Source organism: Clytia hemisphaerica, unplaced genomic scaffold (genome assembly GCF_902728285.1).
Source record: "Clytia hemisphaerica strain Z4C2 unplaced genomic scaffold, Clytia hemisphaerica genome assembly, whole genome shotgun sequence".
NCBI lineage: Eukaryota > Metazoa > Cnidaria > Hydrozoa > Leptothecata > Clytiidae > Clytia > Clytia hemisphaerica.
Window position 1 is genome coordinate 277,762 of NW_027103728.1, and position 25,257 is coordinate 303,018.

At 35.0% G+C, this 25,257-nt stretch overlaps 1 protein-coding gene across 3 annotated transcripts; it reads right to left on the reverse strand.

Moving 5' to 3' along the window:
* Positions 1-283: 283 nt before the first annotated feature.
* On the reverse strand, positions 284-23,967 carry LOC136804913 (uncharacterized). 3 transcript variants are annotated; one of them, XM_067061435.1, is made up of 19 exons: positions 19,908-23,967; positions 19,443-19,507; positions 18,890-18,970; positions 18,120-18,333; positions 17,795-17,880; positions 17,419-17,498; positions 17,235-17,312; positions 16,385-16,502; positions 15,981-16,035; positions 15,649-15,688; positions 14,650-14,721; positions 7,814-7,944; positions 7,279-7,494; positions 6,998-7,039; positions 6,738-6,762; positions 5,679-5,770; positions 5,028-5,235; positions 1,386-1,533; positions 284-935 (listed from the first exon to the last, which is right to left on the reverse strand). In XM_067061435.1, exons 1-19 carry the CDS (start codon positions 22,466-22,468, stop codon positions 670-672), a joined length of 4,578 nt encoding a protein of 1,525 aa, XP_066917536.1. In that variant the 5' UTR covers positions 22,469-23,967; the 3' UTR covers positions 284-669. The 3 variants fall into 3 exon arrangements, with proteins under 3 accessions (XP_066917536.1, XP_066917537.1, XP_066917538.1); XM_067061436.1 differs by lacking the exon at positions 6,998-7,039; XM_067061437.1 differs by lacking the exons at positions 284-935; positions 1,386-1,533 and adding an exon at positions 2,576-3,211.
* Positions 23,968-25,257: the final 1,290 nt, after the last annotated feature.

The window sequence follows — 25,257 nt, forward strand, 5'->3', positions numbered from 1 at the left end:
CTTAACTGTTTTGTCATACTTTGTTCCCCACCCCGCGGGGTGTTAGCTACCACTTAACAATTAGGTCTTTCTTTTCGATGTTTATTGAAAAAAAAAAAGAAATTAGAGCTATTTAAAAATCGAGGAAAATAATACAATTTTTAAGTACATGAAAAGTTATTTAAAATTTTCATACATTCGAAAAGGCTATAGGCATATTTGTTTCGAGCAAAATTCAAAGTTATTCTTTATCTATTCAAAGTAATAACGTTTACCGTTTTGGCTGCAAAACATTACACCCATGTAACATGAAAATAAATTTTTGTTAAAATGAAAGCAAAAAATAAACAATAATAAATAAAATATAGCAAAAAATAATAATGATTAGTCGTTCGATATTGTTAAATAATTATAAAATTTGATATAAATAATCGGTTGAGAAATTCCATTTTTCTCGTAAATTGGCTAGCCTATGTTTTTACTTGGAATGATTTAATTGACATGTAGGCCTTTTGGTGATGGTTTCGAGTCTTTCAAATCGATTAAATGAATAAATTAATGAGTGTCGAATTCATTTCTTCGAAAATACTGCTTTCAGAATCTTGCGGGAAATTCTAAATCTCGGGTTCGTAGAGAACAGAAACTTTTTTTAAAGCACCTCTCTTCTCTCAAACATTGCACTTTTTCTCCTCAATAAACACTAACTTGCGTGTTCGATGACGTCACTACACTGTTCGAGTTGCGATTAGTTTGTCCGTTGATACTCCAAGACATTCTTTCATCCCTCTCCCCCACATTATCGTTTTCTTCGTTGTGAGGCTCCATCGTAGATGATGAGGATCCCCGGTTATTGGCTAACTCCGTAACAACGGTTGCCATGGCACTGGTGACGTCATCAACGGCGCTCATTAAATCTACGCGAAGATCTTGGTTTTCTTTGATGGTTGAAGTTTTACCTGAAAAGAAAAAGGAAAATTACGATAAGGGAGATCTCCGAATGAAGTTTAATGTTCTGGGGTTGAAGGTATCAGCTGACACTAGCACATTTTTTATACCCAAAAAGAAAAAATCTCAGTTGTATTTACAAATGAGTAACTTTAACTGGAACCTCTTTAACTCGAACAAGTTTTATGGTCCCTTCAATCAACATTGCTTTATAAACCTTCTTCCATAACTTGAGCAAATTTGCATTCCCCGTGATGAAGGTTCAAGTTCGATGACTTCGATGTATTTATATACACTTTTTCAATTTTCAATTCATTCATTAACGAAAGGTTTTCTATGAATCATACTACATTCATTTTCAGGTGACACTTTTTATCAAATAATTCATCATAAGCTTCTTTGAAAATAATAATACTGGCGTTATGCAAAATATTCATTTCACAAAAAGGTTGGTAATTTACCGAACGCTTCTTTGACATCTCCGTTGACACCTCTCATCAAAGTGGAAGTTCCACTGGTTTTGGGTGACCGGAAATCATTCGTGTCACGCGGATTGTCTCCGCCTCCAGTACGCCTCATTTGGCGAGGCGTGGTCGAAATTTCATGGTTCTAAAATGAATAATACCCTGTGGATTTTATTTCAACTAAGATCAAACAATCAATACGATGTTATTTTTTCATGATTTTCTAGACTGGAGTCGTTTATAATGCGTGTAATACTAATAATACCAATAGTAACAATAATAATAATACGGGATTTAGTTTGTATAAACGACTGGAAGAATCCGGTGTTCCAGCCTTATAGATACAGGGGCTAGCTACGCAGAAACTTGCGTAGCGAGAAAACAATTTATCAAGCAATAACAAACTTTCAAAACGAAATCAACTCAAATGAAAAACTTTCAATACACAAATCTACACATATTTTTTTTCTCAAGAATTATTTTGAGCAGGAAATAATTATAATTGCAATATTGACAATTTTCTTTTGTTTGGAGTTCGTGCACAAAGGTTTCTAGACAACTAAAATTGTTCCATTCATTACTTTTTGCTTTATTTCTACTATGTATAAATTAGTCGTCTAGCTTGCTAGACTAATGATTTTCAGGCTTAATGTTCATAATGCGCTGATTTTACTCTCTTATTAACTTAAAAGACATACGTATTGTATGATAAGCATTCATTAAAGCCAATCCTAGGAATGTTCTTTATTTGTTCTTAGATTTTTGGCAAAATTTGAGCCCTATATGTTTTAATAAAAAAAGCGTTTACTAGAAATATATCAAAATTTGTTTCAGTAACTTTCAAAGTTTTATTGGAACATGAAAATCATATAAAGAAAAGATTCTAAATATTTTCAGGATTAAATTTTGATATATTGATAAACAAAAGGATAGAAAATATTTTATGTTTTTTTATACAAAATAATACAGATAAAAATTAAAATAAATTTTAAATTTGCGGAATATATTAATTTTAAATCTTATTTATTTTATTATAATCACTCCATGAAGCCAGGACTTTACAACCTCAAATGCGAAATCGATCCAACGAAAATTTCCTCCAACAAATACTTCATGAAAACTCAGATTTGACCCCCGAGTATTCCCCACGATGCTTTGCGCGGAAAATATTTTACTGCGAACTTTTTTCCGCGCAAAAAATTGTGGGGAATTCTCGGGGGTCAAATCTGAGTTTTCACGTTAAGCCGATATCGTCTATTGAGAAATGGGTATTATAAATACGAGGACTTCAAAATAACCCTCGTTCAGAACTAATACTGTAACCATACAAATTCTATTCCGAGAAAAAAATCTTGCTTTTTTGAAAAGAGTTATACCAGGTTATAAATTTGTATGTTGGAAGACACTGGAATAAATTCCATGTTAATACTTGATTCCTTCATTGCACATTGCTACTCATGCGATTCCATACCATTATCTACAAAGTTCGTTCTCTATTTCGGTGATGCATCAAGAACGACATTTGTTACGCGATACTGTGTAGACGGAGGCCAAACTCTCCATCGCTAATTTCTAAGTTCATTTCAAACTATTCTACATTCTTTAGAAGTTAGCACGCGCGGCTAAGGTTCCTTTTGTAGTTTATTATTTAATGATGGAATTAATCAAAGTTAATGCTTTTTAAAATCTTGCTTTCTTTACTATCGTCTTTCGTCTTTGACGAGCGTCCTCCTTCGAGTGTACGCTTTCCGTGCCGTTCGGTAGCAATACGTTTAAGCTTCAGGTTGAATGGGGAGGACAGTTATAGTACCATTTTCTGAATTCTACGAAAAACGAGGAAAGATGGATTGAGAAAAATGTTTCGAAATTGAAGTAAAGATTAGTTTCTTTCAGTCGTGACGTCATTGTGTAAGTAAACGGTTAGTAAGTTGTGAGATTTAGTTTGGAGAGATTGAAGTTATATGCCCCCCAGCGCTTTGCGTGAATGCATGAAAAAGCTTTTTTCACTCGCGTGAATGTGTGAACATTTCAAAAAAGCTGCGTAAATGCGTGAATTGGAAAACAAGAAATGCGTGAAATTATTCGAGAAAAATTTCGTCAATACGTGAATTTGGAAAAGAATAAATTGCGTGATGGCGTGAATTGAATATCCGGGGCTTCTTAGAGTAGAGAGAGAAAAGAAATTTGGAGGAAGTTTTGGCATAAACATATAAACGGCTGGACATCTATCTTTTATTGTCTCTTTGAAACGAGCTTCGTTGCCGCCTGTATTTCAAAATTGGTATGAAAAATCCGATAATACTCCGTCATAATTTTATTTCTTTGATTTTTTTAGGTAAAAAGATTGATAGAGCTTGAACATTACTCATAATGTACAAATAAATTATTTTCGAATTTTTTTACAAGTTTGTAATATATTTCATCAACATTTTCAACTCTGAAATGCAGAATTTCAACTGCGTGTATACTTTTCTATCCCTTTTGTCACTCCAATAATTTTTTTTATGACTTAAAAGAAATAGCTTGCCAAAGTTGAGAGCCTGTTTAATAAGAATATCGAAATTAGAATGTGACACTCTCTAAAATTATTAGACACTTTTAAGTCAAAATTTAGAAATATTAGTCGGAGTTTTGACAAGCTGATAGATAACTGACGATAATTTTGCCTCTGTTATCTTTGTTATGATATAGATAAAAGACTTGAGAAGATTAGAACAACAGAGACTTTTGTCGAAGTTTTGACGTTGTTAGCAAGGTATTCCCAAGTGGTATATCATCAAAATCTATTGTTTCATTTTATGCTTTTAACGAGGCGGCAACGAAGCTAGCTGTGTTATCTTTAAAAAGACAAAGGAGATGGATGTCCAGTCGTTTATATGTTCATGGTTTTAGTTAACAGAAAGCAAGATTTTCAAACATTGAATGTTAGAAGGTTAAAAGGTGGTTTGCACCAGTTTTCAAATCTTTCCATTATAAATCAGTAATGTATACATTTGGTCATTCAAAAGACTTTTAAGGTGGATGAGGTTAGGATCGGTTAATTGTTAATGTTTAGTATTTTGTTAGTTTAAACTTTTCAGTGTTAGTTCAGAGTTACGAGTTATCAATCGTAGTTCAACCATAACTACAATTCATGAAATATCTTCTGATCCTAGCTGGCACACAACATTGTTTTAACGTCAATTTAATATTCACAACGTCCATTTAATGTTAAATGAACGTAGAAACAACGTTGTGTGTCAGCTGAGATATTACATTATAGACCCAACAGTTAATTGGTTGAGTGTGTTATAAAATGAGTCAATACGTCACTGGCAGCCAATCAGCTTGTGGGTCTGTGATGTAATGTTAGGAAATGTTAAAGTGATGAATAACATGAATTCTATCCGTATAAAGTCATGAATATCAAGAATTATAGCTGCTTTTCATAATTTGAAAAAGTTACGTAACTTAAGGTAATCCACCATTATGGAAATCAAACGTTCGAATTTGTAGAGGCGACTCCTTACGTAAATCGAACGTCTAATTGGTTGCTTTGTTTCCATAATGGCGGAATTTACGTAACTTATTCAACTTGAAAAACCTCTATACCAATTTGCCACTGGAGAAATGAAACATGAAATAAAGAGGATTTCCTACCTTGAGGAGTTTCATGAGTCCTTCTAATTGTACCATCAATTCTCTCCGCGTTTCTTGTAGCGCGGACATTCGCATCTCTAATTCGTCTTTGCGTTGACGGAGAACGCGGAGTTCTGTTAACAGGTTAGGATCACAACCCATTTGTTGAGCATTTTTAACGGCTTCTTCATGCTCCTGCTTCAACTTGCGAATTTCATTCAAGAGAGATCTGAGGATGAGAAAGGTTAATATTAAGTATTGTTGAACAAAAATTATTTTAGTTAAAATAAACACAAATGATACAAAATTACGGAATACAAATTTCAGTATCAGGAACTGTCATATGGAGGTATATTTGGAAGGTGTGTGTCTTTTTATAAGACACTCCTATTTTGGGGTCAGTCCTTGGGCGGTTAATTTGCATTCTAGCTCATTTTTGAAAGTTTGCTTTGACCACTCTTGATATTATACGATACTTATGCTTATTGGGTCAAAGGGCTATTGGTTAAGATAAAAAAGTAACGTGTACATCAAATCTGTTTTAACAAATCATATTGCTGGATCATACGACGTCAAAAAGAAAGTTTCAATCAAATATAACCAGCCAATAAGTCCATAAACGGAGTATTCAAAGATGTTTGAAAAATAACGAAAAAGTGGAATATATTTCACCTGTTTTTTTCTTCGAGGTTGGTCAAGATTTCTTTTTGTTGGTTGGAAGGTTCGGAAGAAGTGGAAAGCTTTTTGTTCCGCAAGTTCGCTTCCTGAAAGTCGAATACGAAAATAAATCTATCAACTCTTGTGTAAAAGGCTGCTGCCTACAGGAGGAGATTCAGTACTAGTTTACTAGGGTTGAATGATATGATATGAGCCCTCCCCACTGGGGACTGGATCCTACTCCTTGCAAAGTAGGAATTCCTCCTCTTTCGATTTGGAACACTTAGCGCTGTCCAGACACCGTTGGTTCTGTGCACGCGAGACACAGATACCATGATGCATAGTGATGACACTCGAACCACGCGGGAGAGCATATAGCTCGTCGCAGGCGCGGAACGGGATGAGTGACACCACACACCACAATGCCCGGCATATCACCCACACTCTTGTATCAGAGTAGTGGTACCCAATTCCCCTCACATGGTATGGGTTGACCCGGGCGAAGGTGTGTTCATTTGCCAAGCGAACCGTAGTACTACAGTGGGAATCTCGGGTCTTCCAACTCGGGTCTCCCAGACGGGAGTCAAGAGCGATGACCACCACACCACTACATCACTAGGGTTGAATGACGTTAAATTAGATTGACGCGCTTACACGTAAAAACGTATGGCGTCACTTGACCCTATTAGACTTGATTCCAACCCTCTTACGAGTTAGGGTTAATAGGTGTATATGACAGGATTTGTTCTGCTTTGCTCCATTTTATACATCAACAAAACCCGAAGGCTCCTCTTTCGATAGCTATGTAATCAAAGAAAGGGGATGGCGCTACTCTTCCTCCCTGAATTGCTCCACTTAACCTTGACCCTCTAATTACTGAGCATCAAGTAGAGGGGCATCAAGTGTCATTTCTTTGTACTAAGAACGAATAATTCGGTATGACCTGGTCAGTGATTGAACCCACGATCTTGTGCGCCGTAGCCGGATGCTCTATGCACTACGGTCACTTTATCAACACAGGAGTATGGTAACTTAAAGATCACAGAAAAAAATATTGAAAAGTTCAAAACATACCTGTTCGTTTCGTGCAGTTGCCAGTCTAGAAGTGGGAGAAAAAGCTTTAAATTAAAGGTTCTTTGTGGAATAAAATTTCTTAAGAGGTTTTATCCTTGGCGGGGACTGGAAGCAAGTTCTAATTATAGAAAGATTCGAATATTAGAAGTTTAGATAAGCGAGAATTTAGTGTATAAGGTATCAAGTATTGTGCATTTGTACTACATACACCGATGGACATGCTACCAATAAATATGAGGAAATTGAAAATGTATACATACTTTTGTGCGTACATAACAATAAGGGCGTGTTCGTCGTCATTCCTAAAGTGTAAGGAAGTGTACGTGTAAAACCATGCATCCATGCGCGTTTCTTTACTCTATATAAACTTTTCTAGAGGTTTATCAAAATCGTACCATACCTTGTTTTCGAACTAGCTAATTTTCCAAAGCGACGTTTACACACCTTTTGCTCACTCACTCACTCACTCACTCACGAAATTATGGTCCATCAGCAATCTATTGATCCTTCACTACCCTTTTTGTTGGAAACAGTAGGTTACCTTGGCATGTTGGACATTGGAGACGGGGGTCCACTGTATTGCCCATCTGACGTTTTTCTATTGCGTTGTAGGGTGGAGAATTGGCTTTGTTGACCCCCTGACATACCACGTTGTAAGGTGGAATACTGACTGTTGCTACCGTTCATCATTCGGGGTGTTCGGGGGGTTCGTTGCAGCGTACTCATCGGGGAGTTCGGTTCTGATGGTAAAGGTGGTCTGTAGGGAAAGAAAACATAACAAGAATAATATTTTATCTGATTATATGATCAAGAGGTCTCCATTCAAAGAATGAGGAAAATTGCCTAACTTTTCAAACCAAAATATCCTGGATAAATCCCTCTAAATGAAGCTACCAGGACGGTTACTCTACAAGCTGTAAACTCACTTCGACAGCAAACACAGTTACCTTGAAGAACAAAATCAAAACCCCTGAGCTAACCTGATTGATGAGCTTGAGATATGACGATGTGAATTAAATGATGACCAAGAATAATAAGCGAAATTTAGCTAATGTCAAAACTGTGGAAATTCTTACACGATGTTACTCATGTCGAGTGTTTTGTTGAGTTCAGGCTCTTTTGGATAATTGGGCAGTCGTTGGTGTTGTGATTTGGTAGGAGCACACAATAACTTCTTACGGACTGATGTTCCGCGGTCGTTCTTGTTCTAAAGGAAGAAACAAATCAAGGTTATAGTAGTTGGAGGGTAAGAACCTTTTGGGTTTGTTTGTATGTTAGTAAAAAGAACATAATTAATTAAAGAGCAATGGCTGATTGATCAAGACGTCAGCACCTGAAACCAGGGATTCGCGGTTCGAATCACCGCTTCTTCAAATGTCGTTCAGTTCAAAGATAGCCGAGCCGACCCAAGCCGAGCCGGGCCGGCTGGTCGTCGATCCCGTGAAAAAAAATCGTCGAAAAGTCCTAGAATACCAGGCTATCCAACTAAAAATATCGACTCTAAAGTTTCGGTCATCAAAGTGTCAACTCGTATATCCGGATAGCGCTCATTATAGGGCGTCATTTCGTAATCTGTTTCAATTGTATAATGAAGAACGGAAAAATGTCTAGTCAAATACTTCATGGAAATTCACAGACCAATCATTTTTGTAATGAACACCTTTGTAACCGGTAGACGAAGAGTGGATCCATTAACTAAAGCTTCAAATTAACGACAATTAAAAAATACACATCACATAAAAAAGTACTGGTTCACCCTGTCCGATAGATATCGTTGAGTCCCGTTTGATCTCACCTTTTTCGAACGGCAAAAGAAATTACAAGTTGGTGTGCGCTCTTCCCTGATCATATTATTACGTTTAACAGAACAAGTTGTTGAGAGGTAAGTGAAGTAGAGAAAAAATTGAAGAACGAATTTTTATCAGTTTCATTTCATGGTCCTTTTCTCACAAAACTTTATCTGAAGAAGAAGATCAAAATCAGAGAAAAAGATAAAAGAAAGCCAGTCAGAGGTTTCATAACTTTTAAGTACTAAATTATCAGTCTCAGTCTCTTCCTTTGATTGAAAAATGATATGATTGTAAATGTTACGAAAATCTTTCTACTAAAAATAATCCCGGTAAGCTACAGTTAGTGAAATCAAAACAATCAATTTCTCGTCTCCCAAGTAGCCAGTGTCATTGAAAAATCATTTATGACGTTCGAATAATGTATTCTCCCCTGATGTGGAAAGTTGACTAAAAGTAAAGATTCGTCAAAAAAAAGGAAAGAAAGAGATGTCAATATTTTTCATTTTCATTTCACCCGTATGATATAGTTTATTTTTCATCGACTGTAATATTTAAAGAAAAAATAACATGTAAGAAAAGAAAAAGAAAATTTTTACGAATGAAAAATAAAGATAAATATGGAAGAAATATTGTCGCTGAAAGGAAGGAAGAATAAAAAGACAAAAGGAAAGCTTTGAAAATACACCTGCAACGAAAAAGGTAGTGGCAATATCTTTCCCAACGTACAATGTCGTACAATTTTTTTATAAGAACATCCAAAATATTTATAGCCTTCGGATGTTCTTATCTTTTTGAGTTTTAAGCCTAAAGAGTTTCTTAAAAATGTTCTAAATTTCACAATTTTGCGAGAATTTGTGACATTTCCTAAGAAATTGGTTGTTCCAGAGCCGTAAAGCCTTAAAATATTCTTAAAATGTTCTTAACTTGTTCTAATTATTTTAGCTATCGAAGCCTCATATTCTTATATATTTTGTTCTAATAAAAAAATGTACTCCTTCGCTTTGACGGCATTAACAAGGGTGTGGTTTTTTTTGAAGGAAAGTATTTAAACCTCTCTGCGTGTGTACACGCTTTTTTATAAGAACCAGTAGATTCTTGTTGAGGCTCGGTTGTTCTTATTTTTTGGTACTTTGATTCTCACATTGTTTTATCCTGATTTGTTCTTGGGTGATTGTATTTTAGGCTTTATACCAAATTTTCACTACTTTGACCCCTGAATTGCTTGGAATTGAGTTATTCCAGGCTCAGCATTGTTCTTAAATTGTTCTTATCTTTTAGCAATTTTGAGCCTCGTTGTTCTTATAAAAGAAAAAGTGAGTGTATTCGTTACTGAGATTGAACTTTCGAATACTGTGCTTATAAAGGTTATGCTTACAAATAAATCACTCACCTCTTACTCAAAAAGGGTGGGTATTAGGGTTACGTAAGTATCAAGGTGAGAGAAGGAGAAAAGTAGAGTTACGGCAGTGAAAGCTAAAAAACAATACAACGTTCTTCCTCAAAGAAAATTAAGAGGAAGTGTAAGTTTTTCTAATTAACGAGAATTAGCACATAGAGAAAGTGTCTACTTCGCATCTACTGTTTCATTTCCAAAACACGGGGGAAAGTGACGAAAATTTTGAGGGGTGACGAAATTCCCCCCCGACGAAAAAAAACCCCGACTAAATAAAACTCTGACATTTTTTTCCCCGATAAGGTAGTCGTTATTATACGCAAAACACAAAGAGGGATGATAATATGTAGTGATGGAATTTGTCGTTCTTTTTTAATGTTGCGATGTCAGCACTTTCTCCTCCTCTTAGATGATAAATTAGAGACGATTTTGAGTTATTGAATGAGAAAATGAGAAATACTAGGTATATTTTAGCTTAATTAGTTATTCGATAGTTCTAATTTTTAATTAGAAAATCAGTTTTATATCTTGAATATTCCAATAGACTACATTTTCATTAAACTAGTCATAGCTTTCACTAAATGCCCCCACATAAAGATCATGTCATGCACTTATAAAGCTTTAATGCTTTAAAGATTAAACATTAAAAAATAATCAGGAATAATTGATTGCTTTAATTATTGATTGATTGGTTGATTGATTGATTGATTGATTGATTGATCTATATATTGATTTATTGATTGATTGAGGCGTTTGCTTGAAAAAAAAATTATATTCCATTATAAAAAAATACATACTTGAAGAATTCATGCAGCTTGATAACTTAATAAAATTTAAGGAAAAGCTGGAAAAGCCTCTCAAAAATATATTTAAAAAGTTATGGTATCATTATCTTACTGATTTTCACATTTCCTGTTTGTTTGTTTTTTCTCCTAGTTTCTTTCTTATAACGATATATGTCATGATTATTATTCACTAAATAGACCTTTTCTAATAATGTCGCAGACATCTTAGATTGTAGACAAAATATATGGACATACGCAGCGAATAAATCCACAAGGTAACCAATCAGAAATAGCTTTTTTTTTTTCATTGGCTGCTATATTTCAACATTTCTCTATTGCTACTTTGCCTAATAAACAAAAGTCAAGAGGATACTGCGTATAAAATTTATCAAAAAGTTCTGCGTCATCTTAAGTTGGGTGAAATAGAAACTCACTTATCCTAGTTAAGGCCCGGACTCCACTAGCGTACGCTGTGATTGCACTTCTCAAGTAAAATCTTCTATGTTGTTGGTCAAAAGAAAAGTAAAGGAATGCCATTGTGGTTCATTCAGACGTACAGTCGGGAAAAGTTAAAATGCGCCTAAATTTCTTTTCAAGTGCATAGTCCTTTTTCATGATGCAATCTTTTCTCCAAGCTGATCGCAGCGCAGACAATGAAGAGACGTGCCTTCAGGAAGCTAGACTTTTTGAGTTTATAGCTAGCGATATACTTTCCCTTTATGGTGTTTCTGTATGACTGTCTGTGTACCTAGTCTAACCATCGTTAAATGCCTTCGGGAAGGTCTCTCCTAACTTAGAAAGCCAGAATTTGGAGCACCAAACCACTGGAGCGTAAGTTATTTAGGCTATCACAACTGCATGAAAAAGTTTAACGTACGCATGTAAAGTTTAACGAGTAAACAAACTTTTTTCAGGTTTTTGAAAAAGATTTACCACACTGAAAAGACGTAAAAACACTCTAAGTGAGGTAAATTATTTTGAAGACCAAAAGAAAAAGTCAACCACGTTTGGATTCAACTTTACATATGCGTACATTCATCTTTTTTGTACTTTGCAGGTTGTTTTACTAAGTTAAGAAGGACTTTCTCGAGTTACGACCATATATGTATTTAGAGCTCAAGAAGCCCTATAAACAATAAAGGTAGTTATCAATAAAATGACAGACAAAAATAAATTAGAGTTTGAACAAAAATATCAAATGTACATTTGAAAACTTAAGCAAATTTCTTTAAAGATTCTGGAAAAAGAATTGAAATCATTGCTGAAGTGAACTTCTGACTAAATTACAGTAGTTAGTATTCAGTTTCAAAGACAAGAAACAAAATTTGACATACAAAACACTTTTTCTAGTCAATGAATCAGCTCATCATCATCATAACCAGTCTGCCATTTTGTTTGTTTTGATTTGCACAAGTAATATTGTAATTCGTGTTATATCATACACTGTTTTGATTTGCATTTATAACACTCGCTTCAGCTTTTCAAAGCTAAATCAAAACTAAAATTGTAATATGTAATAATGATAATACCATATAACGTAATATGAAAATATGTATACTACCGTCCCGGAAAAAAACCGAACATTTACGGAAGAGACTAACTACGGATATGCTTGCGCGACAACAACAACAACAACAACAAAACAATTCGCAAAATTTTGAGATTCCAGTCCAATATCTATGCGTGAAACTATGAGAGCCTCCTCGTCGCTACGCTCCTGCGGGGGCAAAAAGTCGTGTAACCATTTACCGCAGAATTCGTAAAGTTTTACAAACTTCGACAAACTTGAAAGTTTTTCTTGAGTGAGAAGGGAATCAGAAATAAAAATATTTTCGTAACACTATATGAAAAGTAGGATAAAATATACAAAATGAAAAGTTGACCTAAAATTAATATTTGATTCAACTCCACCCAATTTTTCAATCAAAAATCCTGAAAAGAGGCTGTTGTAAAAATCTGCTCTAAATTTTCATCGTTTGGGAGACAGCGCAAATATATGATTTCATATATAAAAATATTCAGTATTTAGAAACGTTTATTTTTACCGAATTGAATTTGAAATGAAACTTAAAGATCGTTGCATTTTGGGAAGTGAATCTACCTCTTTGAAAAAGGGGTCCATTCGTTATACACAAACTACATAAGAACACAAGGCTTTGATTGCCAAAATATTAAGAACAAGTTAAGAACATTTTAAGGCTTCAAGGGATCTGAAACATCCCATTTCTTAGGAAATTGCGCAAAAATACTCATAAAATTGCAAAATTAAGAATATCTTAAGGACACTTTCAGGTTTAAAACTCATTCAAAAAGTTAAGAACATCCGAAGGCTTCTAAATCTTGGATGTTCTTATAAAAAGATGTGTAACGTTCTCTGGTTAAAAATTCAAAACACTTACAAATAATCGCAGGAGCTCCGGTGGGTAGTTCGTCAACAAAAGGCAAGCCATAACACACACATATACACACCCAAAAATGAAAAAGATTTTCAAAAGAAATAAATTCCCTCCAGTCTGTAACCTCAAATGATGAACAAGCTCAGACTAGTGTTGTTTTATGCAGAAGCTCATTTTTTATTTTCCACCACCTAGCAATTTATTGAAATAAATTAAGCAGAAAAACAGTCCCAGTAAGAAACAAAAGGGGAGATATAAAACATAAATATAATTGAGAGAGGTCTATCATGGGGACAATTTTGCAAATTTTAACAATAAATATCTCTTAGAAGGGGGAAAACACATTTCACGTCGCAGAGCCTCCATTTTTCATTTTAAAGTTTCTCATATAAAAAGTTAAATCAATTATTCAAATTTCAAATTTCCTTTGGTTTGAAGAGTTTTTTAAAGTGTGTGGGTGCAATTTAATCACCCCCTACCTGAACAAATGAGTGAGACCTTTTACTTGAAAGGACAAACTTGGCTCTTGAATTAGAGGGCTTTAACAGTTAGAAAAGGCGAAAATTCTAATAATTTTTTTTTCAACAGAAAATGACATTTCACAATATGACTGAAAAAAAACGGGAAAATTTCATCTTGTCGAAGAACGGGCCTTTAAAAAACTAACCACGTGACCTTTAATCATACAATAAGGTAATTTTAAAACTTTGAAGGAGTAAAAATTTCGAAGAAAAAGAGAATGTTTTCTGGAAGGTAAACCGGTGAAAATTGTGTAAACTTTTAAGACTAAGATTAGTTCAACTTTTGATATTCTCATAGAGCCATACATACAAAAGCAAGCTTTAGGGGAAGAAAGAATTTGATCAACGACACGCTACTAGAGAAGTCTAGAGAACGAGCGAAGGAATAAGAAAGTGGGCGAATGGTGACTTATACGAACGCATGCAAAGGAAAATGCAGAAGTAAAATAAATGGGAAGAAGTAGCTGAGAAACTAAGCTTAAACCATCTCTACATGATAAGTTCACCCCCGTGTAAACAGGCCTTACGGAAAACATAAAAACAAATGAAAATAGAAAGACAAATAGCCGAGAATTTATAAGGATGCCAATTTCGGACACAGAATTATATAGGCTGCATGCATCCTATATCAAAACTTATCAGAGGGGATGTGTGCAGCCTAAGAATTCTATCGCCTATTAAAATCACGTGATTTTATTTTTTTGACAGATTTTGATCCACGAATCTAATTGGCTCTGGTTTGATATTAGCAACCGATTTTAGGGAACGCAATTCAAACCAATACGTTGGAATTTCAAAATACTCGAATCTCGTTGTAGACGACCAGAATTGAAAACAAGATGGCGGGCGGATTAGTCAGCTCTGAACATGGACATTCTATATACGAAAAGCCCGATCCAGTTAAGTAGTCAGAGATTAGTGGACGTACTAGAAAACGCAATGTGGCGTGAAAATTTTGGCAAAAGATAACAGACCTATATGGCAGTAAGCAAGAAAGAATGAATGTGAAAAAACATACACCACTTACCCAGGTACTGAATTCTCGTGACGTATGCTCAACTTTATGTGTTCCTGTGATCCGATCTCGCCAATAACAATCCTGAAAAAAGTGATGACATAATTTTATGGGTCAGTATTCCATTTAATTGTTACTTCAACGTAGAGTCTCTTTAGCACGAACAAATTAGCGTTTCACATGCTTGTTCGAGTTATAGAGACTCCGCTGTATTAAACGGATGGCCAGAAGTGAAAACAAAAGGGTCACAATGATATTTATAGAAAATGGAAAACATTTCAAGAGACATAACTCTATTCATCCTGAAAGACCAATTTTTCAAGAAAAGTTTATCTAAGAACGACGAAAACTCGATCAAAGTTGTATTGGCTTAAAAATGGTGGTCAAAGGAATATTGGTTTAGATATTTCGGTCAATATATATCATTTCAAGTGGTCAAGTAAAGCTTACTCAATCAGTGACTCAACGGAAAGAAAAACTTTTCACGAGCAAAAGAACTAAATGACTTTTAGGTCTTACGGTTTTAAAACATTTGAACTGAAGCTATTACGTAAGGTTACATACATTCAAAATGGAATTATTATTGAATAAATATCGTTTATTATGAGAACATCCAAAGTTTTTGAAGTCTCGTATCATCTTTTCACACCACGTTTTAAGTTTTAAGCCTAAAAATGTTCTTAAAATGATCTTAATTTCACTATTTTGTGAGTTTGTTTTTTACATTTTTCCTAAGAAATCGGGTGTTCTAGAGTCCGAAATACCTTATAATATTCTTAACTTGTTCTTAATATTTTGGCCATCGAAGCCTCATGTTTTTATGCAGTTTATTCTTATAAAACAACGTGTAACCGAGTCCCGACCCTTGGACTGTTTGGCTCATCTTTCTCCCTTTACACTATTAATGGCCAATGAAAACTAAAAGCGATTTCGTTGGTTTAACCTGCTACCACAATTGGGAATATCTTTCGAGAGTGGAGATCGAGATAAGAAAGGAGAAAGCGGACTTACTTGGCACATATTATAGCTGTAACATTCCATACATTTGTATCTGGATGATAGAAAAACAGAAAGCAAGTTGAGATAGATCCTCTATTATTCAGCACTCCTCAAAACACGTTTCCACCAATAAAGACTGAAGAAAAAAACCTTTCACGATTCCCAAAATATTCTGGAACTTAAGTCTCAGATCTTTGTCACTGCCAAGGTAGCCCATGCCTCATACTCCCTTGACGGGACGTGACTATAAAAGTTTATTCTAACTGAAGATTTATCCTACCAAAGTTTCGTATCAATGTTATAAAAAGATGTCTTAACCGACTCAAATAATGATTAAAACAAACCTTAACCCGCTAAAATTTTTGATTCCACAACCTTTACACTGTGTCTCGTGTTCCGCTGAAAAAAATATTATAATAGATATTCTTCAAAACGGAACAAAAGTCAAGATGCGAGTCTAATTTGTAGAAATAAGAAGTCAAAATACGAAAGGGCTCAAAATAATACCAACTATAAGAAAAGGTCTGGTATGATACCAAACAAGCTAGATAAACCATTCCACTTAAATCGTTTTTTATAGAATGGGTAGCGCAATTAAAGTGCATTATACTTAACTAGACTCAGCTGCAATTATCAAAACGGAAAGTTCAGCTAGATTTAGACTCTAGTCTATAAACCTGGAAACAATAAGAACTCTTGCAGTGTGAATCGGATAACAAGATGTTCAGTGAGCTTGACCACAATATACCTTGAGAAGCTTTGGAGATTTTATTTAGCATATGCAGCCAGAATAATATTCCATTCGATTTCTCACTCAGGAAGACATCCAAAAATTCGTCTAACTTTGTTGTGTTTCGATCCAAGGGCTTTGAAGGAAGAAAATCATGAAATTCAAAAAAGATGAAAAAGTATCAAGGATTTTGATTATGTAAGATTTTCTTTCATAAAAGAAATCAGAAGAAAGGACTTTTGCTTTTAAAAGGCACAGCATGATAAACTTAGGCCCAAATAAGGGTTTTTAGGGGAATTAGAAGGAGTCACCTAAAGGGGATCGAAACTTATTTTGTTGATAAATAAAAGATGATATCATCTATGATTTGACTGAGGGGGGAAATATCAAAGATGGCGCATTGAAAAGTCGATAATTTTTCCATTGCGTGAGTAAGTTGGAGATCGTCTCCTGAGAGCAAAATAATTCAAAATGGACCCTTTTTATCGAAAGGTCACGTAATCGTTCCCATAATTTCATTTTATATCGATTCTTTTAATTAAGCCGCGTATCTAAGAGCGAACTTTTAACCGAATAGTTCCTTCTCACTCTAAAACTTAAGATCACTATTCGTTGGCCCTTGGTAAAGGAACCATATTCCCGTCACGAGAACATGACAAATTGACGTATTTCCCGGAAATTCTTTCATTTTCCTTAAATGATTTTTTACAGATTTTCATAAAAGTTATACTTGAAAAGATTTGATTTCAATGTAAACTAACCTAAAGAGGCTATATTGAATTCCTCAAATTAATCAAAAAAGATTTTGTCTTAAAACATAATCTCAAAGATCATCTCATCTTAGTTAATTTGACGAATAGAGGCTTACACCATTTGGATGGAAGAAAGAGTCCAGGATAGCATCACTGTATCCAAAGTTGGGTTCTTCACCAACTGCACTTGGAAGCTGAAAAATAAATATGATATGATATAAATGGTGAATATCATTAATATTATAAAGTGAGGCAGTGTATCCAATGTAATGTAATGACGTAATGTTATGGAATACTCACCGTCAATAGGTCGCGCAAGTAATGATCCAATTTAGCCATGTTCAAAACTCCATTCGATTCGGAGATTTGAGTGAAAATATCTGGAAAATAAAGAATAAGCAACCCATAAAACATATGAAGCTGATAATTTCAGTTCACATGATACCAAAAGAGATCATGGATTAATTAACAAACAATTACAGTGGAGTCTCCATAACTCGAACACGCACGGGAGAAAAAAATGTTCTAGTTAAGGAAATCTCGAGTTATAGAGATTGGTTTATAAGGCATTGTTAACTGAAAGGACGAGAAAATTTGTTCGCCTTAAGGAGACATTCGAGTTATGGAGGTTTGAGTTAAAGAGACTCTACTGTAATAAAGCCCCAACAACGCTCACATCTAAATTTGTCGACCATTCTTCCTTCGCATAAAGTGGAGAGAGCTGTTTTGACGGATAATACTCTAATACGTCCAACGCCATCGCTAAAATGAAAGAAAGCTAAATTGAAAAATTCAATGACCATATCAAGAAAAATTCAAGAATATGTCAAGGCTTAGCGGACTCTAAGACGCCCAATTTTCTAGGAAATTGCACAAAAAAAAACTTCACAAAATGGTGAAGATAACAGCATATTAAGAACATTTTCAGGCTTGGAAATTGAAAATTTAGGAACATCCCAAGGCATCCAAAAGTTTTGGATGTTCTTATAAAAACAATGTACCTATCGTAAGCGTGCATGATCCATTGTGTCAAGATGAGAATAGATTTTTCTACATCGATATCTTGTGTGGCAGGTAACCTTTTGTAAAGCGAGTAATAAATACTAGCAATTATGCATTCCAGCCTCGGTTCGTCGATTTCGTCTTTAGAATCTAGTGTGTTTAGCCCATTCTCACGGAACGCTTCGATAATGTTGTAAATGTCAACCAGGTATACTGAAAATACAACAGAAAAAAATAAGATGGTCTCTCTAATTTCGTTCGGTTTCGAATAGCGGGTTTATAGGCCTTTTAATAAATTACGTCACGAACATCACTTGCCTCGTATTCAAACAATTACCATGGTTATTATGTCCCTTGAGAAAAAAAAAAGATTTTTTTATGAATAGAAAGTAGTTTTAATAAAGTCTGCTGGGAGTTAATCACCATGGCAATAATTTCAAAACGAGGGAAGTGATGTTCGGGACGTAATTTATGAAAAGGTTTATTTCCTTCGAGTTTATGTATTTGCATTTTTAACAACGGCAGAGTGATTTAAAGCTATTCAGAAAAACACGCAGCTTTGATCCACAAAATCGAGGATGGTTTAAATGCTGATTTACCGTCGTCCTCAGTCAGTCGGGATCTACTCAAATTAGAACCTTACCGTCTCCGTCGCTGAAAATCAAGGATACATAAAATCACTAATAAGAGAAATTAGGGATAGATAAAACGAATTTCGAATAAAGGATAATATCTATATTCGCACATTATGCAATGTATTTGGGCTTACTTTTAGAGGTTTTTTGGATGAAAAATACTTTAGCGGCAGTCCTGTAAGTTGCCAATTTGATGTCGTCAAAATTTTTGTTCCCTAAAAAATAAAAAGAGATTTATATTGAACTAGGGGTTTGTTTCAAGGTTACTAGATGACATTTAACCGCGGGTAGTAAAGGGAGTATGAATCCATTAGCAGTGTCAGCAGCCTAACTTTTTCCATGCAAAGAAATACAAGTAGAATCTCTCTACTACTAGCAAGCACTTCACCAAAAACCGGGATTTTTCATTCCGTTTCGTAGAAAAAACGTGGGTGACGCAGTAGCGTAGACAAGAGGGGCACAAAATTTGTGTAGGAGAGCAGTACGACACTGTAATTATCTGTTCATAATGTAAAAAGATATTTACCGTGTCGTAAAAATCTGCTCTCCTACACAAATTTTGCGCCCCTCTTGTCTACGCAGGTGATAAAGGCTATTCTACAAATTCTTTGTTCTGTATGTCTACATAAGAGGAGCATCATATCACGAAAAAGAAGACTAAATTTTGCAGACCAACAAAAGACTTACTCATATCAAGGAGGAACTTTTTAAGTGCATTGGTATGGTCTTTCGTTAAAGTGCCGTTCATTGAACTGAAAAGAAAAAGATTACTATGAAGAATATTTTTCAGGTTAAATGATTGGCTTCTAAACGTTTTGAGGGGAGAATAACCAGGAACGTACTAGCCTTACGAGACAAAATAATTATTTCGGGAAAAGTTGACTCCCTCTTTTTCGAGATATTTTTTCGAATTAGAGAGAGAAAGTATTTTATATGACGAAAATACAGGGAGGCTCGACGAGTAAAGGTCCGAGTTTTTGTACAGTTCTACAGTTAGTTTCATTCGCCAGAAGGTTTCGTTATTTTACTTCTTGCGATCTCCTGGGGGGACACAACACAGTTGGAGTCAACTGAAAAATAATCGCTAAAAATAAGAGATAAATAAAAGCAAACTGATATCTTAATAAAGTTCCACCTTTCCGGCCAACTCACCAAAAATATTTGAATATTGAAATCATATCGTCAGCTTGATTGTAATAACTCAACGAACGTGTCCCTGTTGCCGTCGTGTTGTGTTTACGTACGCTCTCGTCCTTAGATACTTTAAAGTCTACAAATTCTCTCTTTTGTTTCTCGTCTTCTCTCTTTTGGGCGAGAGACATACACTCATACCAGAAAGGGTGGAACAAGGGCGTGTTGTTCCATTCATTATGTTCGTTCTTGTAGACGCGAACGTGCGTATTATCCATCCAGGGAAGTGCTTTTTGCTCTTCACTTCTCCGATTATGATTTAACTGTAAGGAGATTTGACGCTGACGTTTGAATTCGTAAAATCGTAATCGTGTTAAAGGGGTCGAATTCTGGTGACGATAACACGATTGATTGACCAATGTCGTGACCTTTGTTTTACCGCACGATTTCTTCGTATGGATTTTCTTTGTTGATTTTTTTGTTGATTGGATTTTTGTATGAAGTGTTGTTGATTTCGTTGACGATTCAACATTTTTAAATTGCTGGCGAAGGGTTGTTTCCTCTTTATTTTGTTGACTGAGAATTTGAGATTGTTGAACACATTTGGTTTCAATACTTTTTCCAACTTTATGAGATTCGGATGTAAGATGCTGAGCATTGACTTTTTGAGTCTCGATTTTCTGATGTTGAGATTGTTGAAATCTTTGTTGAACATAGACTTCTTCTCGACGTTGTCGATCCGTTTCAATTTGCTGTAAGTATACTTCTTGTTGAGTTTTGGAGCGTTGGTTCTGCATTGCAACTTGTTGGTCCTTTTGCACCTGATCACTTTGAAAGCCTTGGCAAGTTGCCTGATCACTTTTCTGTTTATCTAAGGCTTTTCGTTCATTTTGAGTTTCCAAAATTTCTTGATAGATATTACTGACAAGTATATCAATCTCTCTGTGCTCCTTTGCTTCATTGAACTGATCTCCATTATTCTGTAGATAGGTTTCTCGGCGCCCATCAACGATCTGTTGGTAGATATGTTGATTGTGAGAATCTGCGGTAGTCGAGATTGAAACTTCATTCAAGGAAGTATGTTGTAGAGGCTGGCTCTGCTTGCATTTCTTTCTTTCAGTATTTATATGAAGTTTTCGAAGTTGTGGTGATGACTTGACGAGGTCAGAAAGGTTCATTGAACCACTGTTATCAAGTTTTGACGCATCTAGCGCATCGTTGTCGAGTTTTGGTGAATCTGGCGCATCGTGATCAAATTTTGGTGCAGTTAGCGCATAGTGATCAATTAAATTTGATGTATTCAACACGTTATCGATATCACGTTTAAGGATTTGTGGTGAACCGTCATCACGTTTACAACACAATCGGTCTTTAATCTTTTGACATTGTGTTTGTTCTTCCTTGTGGTCCTGTTGAACGTGAACTTGTTGTTGAGTAAACAAAGCCTTATGTTCATTGACTTTGTCATTCATTAATTGATCCAGAGACCAAATCTTACTATCATCTCTAATAGCGTTCAGTTCAGTGATTAAATTGCGTCTCAAAGATGTTGAATGAGTCTCCTTCCTCATGACGTATTGAAGTTTACGGCGTGATTTCTTCGCTTTTTTCATCTCTTTATCAATATTCCCTCCCTGTTGATGAAGTAATTGAATATCTCCCAACTGAAGCAAAAGATCCTCCATTGTGTCTAATTTATCGACGCTTGATTCGTCAGAACCACTCAAGGAGTCGTAATCCGACGAGTGGTCGGCATCCGTAAAAATCTCAGTCTTTGAATACGAACGTCTAGTCAAAATTTTCGATTCTGATCGGGATAATTGGTCCAAAACCTCAGCTCTATTATCATCGCTAGTGTCCAAAAATTCATCCAAGGAACTTCTTGAATGTTGCAAAGTCAATCTTGATGAATACACGCCACTCTTATGCAAAGAGCATTGATCTATGATACACGAAGTACTAGAAGTTTCTGAACGCTTCATCACGCCATGTCCACCTTTAGGTGGCAAGGGCGGAGCTTTTCGTTTGGGTGGTAACGGAGGCGGTAAATCGGGAGGAGGACTAACGATCAAAACATTTCCACATTTCTGAACTTTCATTGGAGACATGTGGATTTCTTTCGTTAATTTCGCAATACATTGATCGGTGAAAGATTCGTAATAATTCGCTAAATTGTAATCTCGGTTTCCCGATTCCCGATTCATGTCACTTTCGGATTTATCGGATTTGACGAAAGTTTTCGGTATGAAACCCGACCATTTACTGTCTAGAGTGCTCGTCGGATAATCAAATTCATCAGGAGAATCCTCGTCGGTTGTCGGCTCAACGATTCCACATCGAGAATAATCCTCGTCTATGAACGAATCCCGAGTATTTGAACCATCGGTAGTGAACGTTGGGTCTTCAGCTAACAAGTAATCATTTTCGTCGAATAAATTTTCCCGTTCTTCCCGGTTTTCACTGTGTAGTTTCTTATCTAGAGCAGCGGTTATGGTACTATTTCGTTTGCCAGTATGTTTAAGTGATACATAGTAACTCTCCAACTCGATAACAATACTTTCAAAATCATGCGATGCAGTCATTTTGTATAAAGAATTTCTCGAGGAAAGATTATCTGGGCTTATAATACCAGAAATATGTCTTAATGTACTAGTTCAAATTGTATGAAGTGTTTTAAGGTTGGACCGATGTATTGTTGATAAGCGATTTTGAGATAAGTGCAAAATTTTCCTCCCAATCTGTTCAACTCCATAACAAAGTTGGTTCCGTGAGACTGTAAATTTGTTTCAATGTGTTTCAAAAATTAACATGGTTTAAGCGCCAAGGTTAAGTTTCTCACAAAATATATATTACGATAAAATGTTTCTCGTTCAAGTCCAATAGGTGTACAGAATCAAACATCCACAAAAAAATATATCCAGAGTTTGTAATGATCCATCTTTTGACACTGCTTTTCAAATAATAACGGAAATAGTTCAACGATTTCAACGAAACAAAAAACAAGATTCAATTTATATACATAGACGTTAGGTGGCTTGAAAGCTTATGGTAGGTAGTGAAAAAAAATAATTTTTTTGATTGATTTTTTTTCAGATTTTTTTTTCGCTCAATCATCGACCACAATAAGGTCTCATAAAATCTGTTTCAGATCATAAAAAAATTCGATAATCGTTTTGAATAACTAGCTTCGTCATTTTAAGTTTCTCTTAATCTTTAAAAGCTGTCCTTCTTTCTCAAATCGTGTAACCTTAAAGTAAGTAAAAATACTTAAATTCGCTAAACTATTATTCTTGTAGAGCCAACTTAAACCCTAATTTTTGAGTTGTAAAATAGAAACTTTTTAAAGACCATTGAATTATTTCTAAATAGTTAGAAAGCGACAAGTTGATTTAATTAATTTGACATATAGCAAATAGTATGAACAGAATTTCAGCCAAAATCAGCACACGAACAAGTGTAATAATTCATCTAAATACGTTAATATCGTCTCGTTTTTTCCTCTTTATTCCGTTTAAGTGTTCGGTCATTTCTCGACCTTCTGCTGGCAAGAATTAAATTGTCGTCGATCACGAGAACGAGAAACGATTCTTGTCGTTCATATTCACCCAATCAAATGATAGTTCAACGTCCAAATCATCGATTCAAATCTCCATGACAACGTAAATTGATTGTGAAGCAACGAAAACCGAAAATTTCAACAAAATATTCAATGAATGATCTATTTTCTTCTTTTTCTTCTTCTTTCTTCAATATTTTTTCTCCATTCTTCACATGATACGAAAAATCAACAATCCGCATATTCCAATCATTGACAAATGTTTCCCCGCAAACTTAAAGTGGACTCGATCATTAACTGTCGGTATTCCTTCTCCTCGAAAACAACTTATATAAACTCAGTTTACCAGACATCATTTCATACGCCATACGCCAAAGTCTACAGCTCCAAAAAAACAAATCATTGACGTCTGGTTCGGTGAAGAAGCATCGCTTGTTTCATTTTTCAAGATCTGCTCTCTGGTCAAATTTGAGAGTTTTACCAAGACCCCTATTCGAGGGTCTATTCTGCTAAATTTTTCTTATAAGAACAAACTATGTAAGAACGTGAGGCTTTGAATGGCCAAAGTTACAAGTTTTAAAACCATTTCAAGTTTGTGGACTCTTTTAAACACCTAATTTGTTAGGAAAATGGACAAAAATACTCACAAAATGGTGAAAATAAGAACATGATTAGCACATTTTTCGGCTTAAAACTCATAAAGTTAGGAGAATCTGAAAGCTTAAAGATGTTTGAATGTTCTTATAAAAAAACGTGTATTGAGAACAAAATAATAAAGAAAGTCAAACAACTTACTTGTTTCTGTGGTAGAGAGCTGGCGAATTCATCGTTCTTTCTGCTCTTCAATGCTTCACAACCTTAGCTTTGTTCTTATTTCTTCCCTGAAAAAAATTAAAACATTCTTCGATCCACCTTCTTCTGATATTCAGTCGAATCACTCTAATTCGATCTTCAAGGGACCAGGGATTTTCTTCGAATCAGAGAAAGATTCAAATTACAGAGATTATACTACTTTCTAGCTGAAGGAACCAGTATTCTAGTTCGAATTGTAGAAAATTTCAAATAGTAGAGGTTCGAATTAGAGAGAGAGAGTTCACTATATTCTTCTAAAATTGACTAAAAAAGGTCAACATTAACTAAGTCCGATAAAAAAATAAGAAATTTCGATCCTTTCAATGCCCGTCTTTGTTGCCCTTCTGGCCTCCGTTAGATAGGTAGATATATAAGGATTATAAGGTAGATAAATATGAATTTCGATCTTCCTTTGGAACATCCTAGCATAAAATTTGAAGCGAATTTGGGCAGAAATTTTTTACAAAAAAATGCATTATTTCGAGTGTCTGATGGGACCTAGAAAACAGAAATTCTATTCGAATTGAACTAAAAAAGAAAAAAAACAATTTAACTTTTAATACACGTATAATATGTTTTGGACTTTTCAGAAGTGCTTAGGAAAGAAACGAGGATAAAAGAGCAATTCACCTAAACACTCCCACTCAATTTGTAAATCAAAAGTCAAAAGACAAATCCTTTCAAATCCCCAGAAGCTTCCCTAAGATAATCTGATGATAAAACGTTCCGTTGGTATTTTTAAGTACAGAATTTTCGAGTTTTGTATTTGTTAAAACTAAAAAGTACATTCTTTTTATTCTGTAGGAACAGGATAAAAACAATTTGGGGCTCAAAGAGCCAAAAAAATAAGAACAAGCGAAACACAATCAGCAAAATATAAGTTTCCAAAGTATTCTTAGAGACAGTTGAAATTTATATGTTGTGTTGTAGTAGACACTTTAAATTCCTCAGGCCGGTACAGTT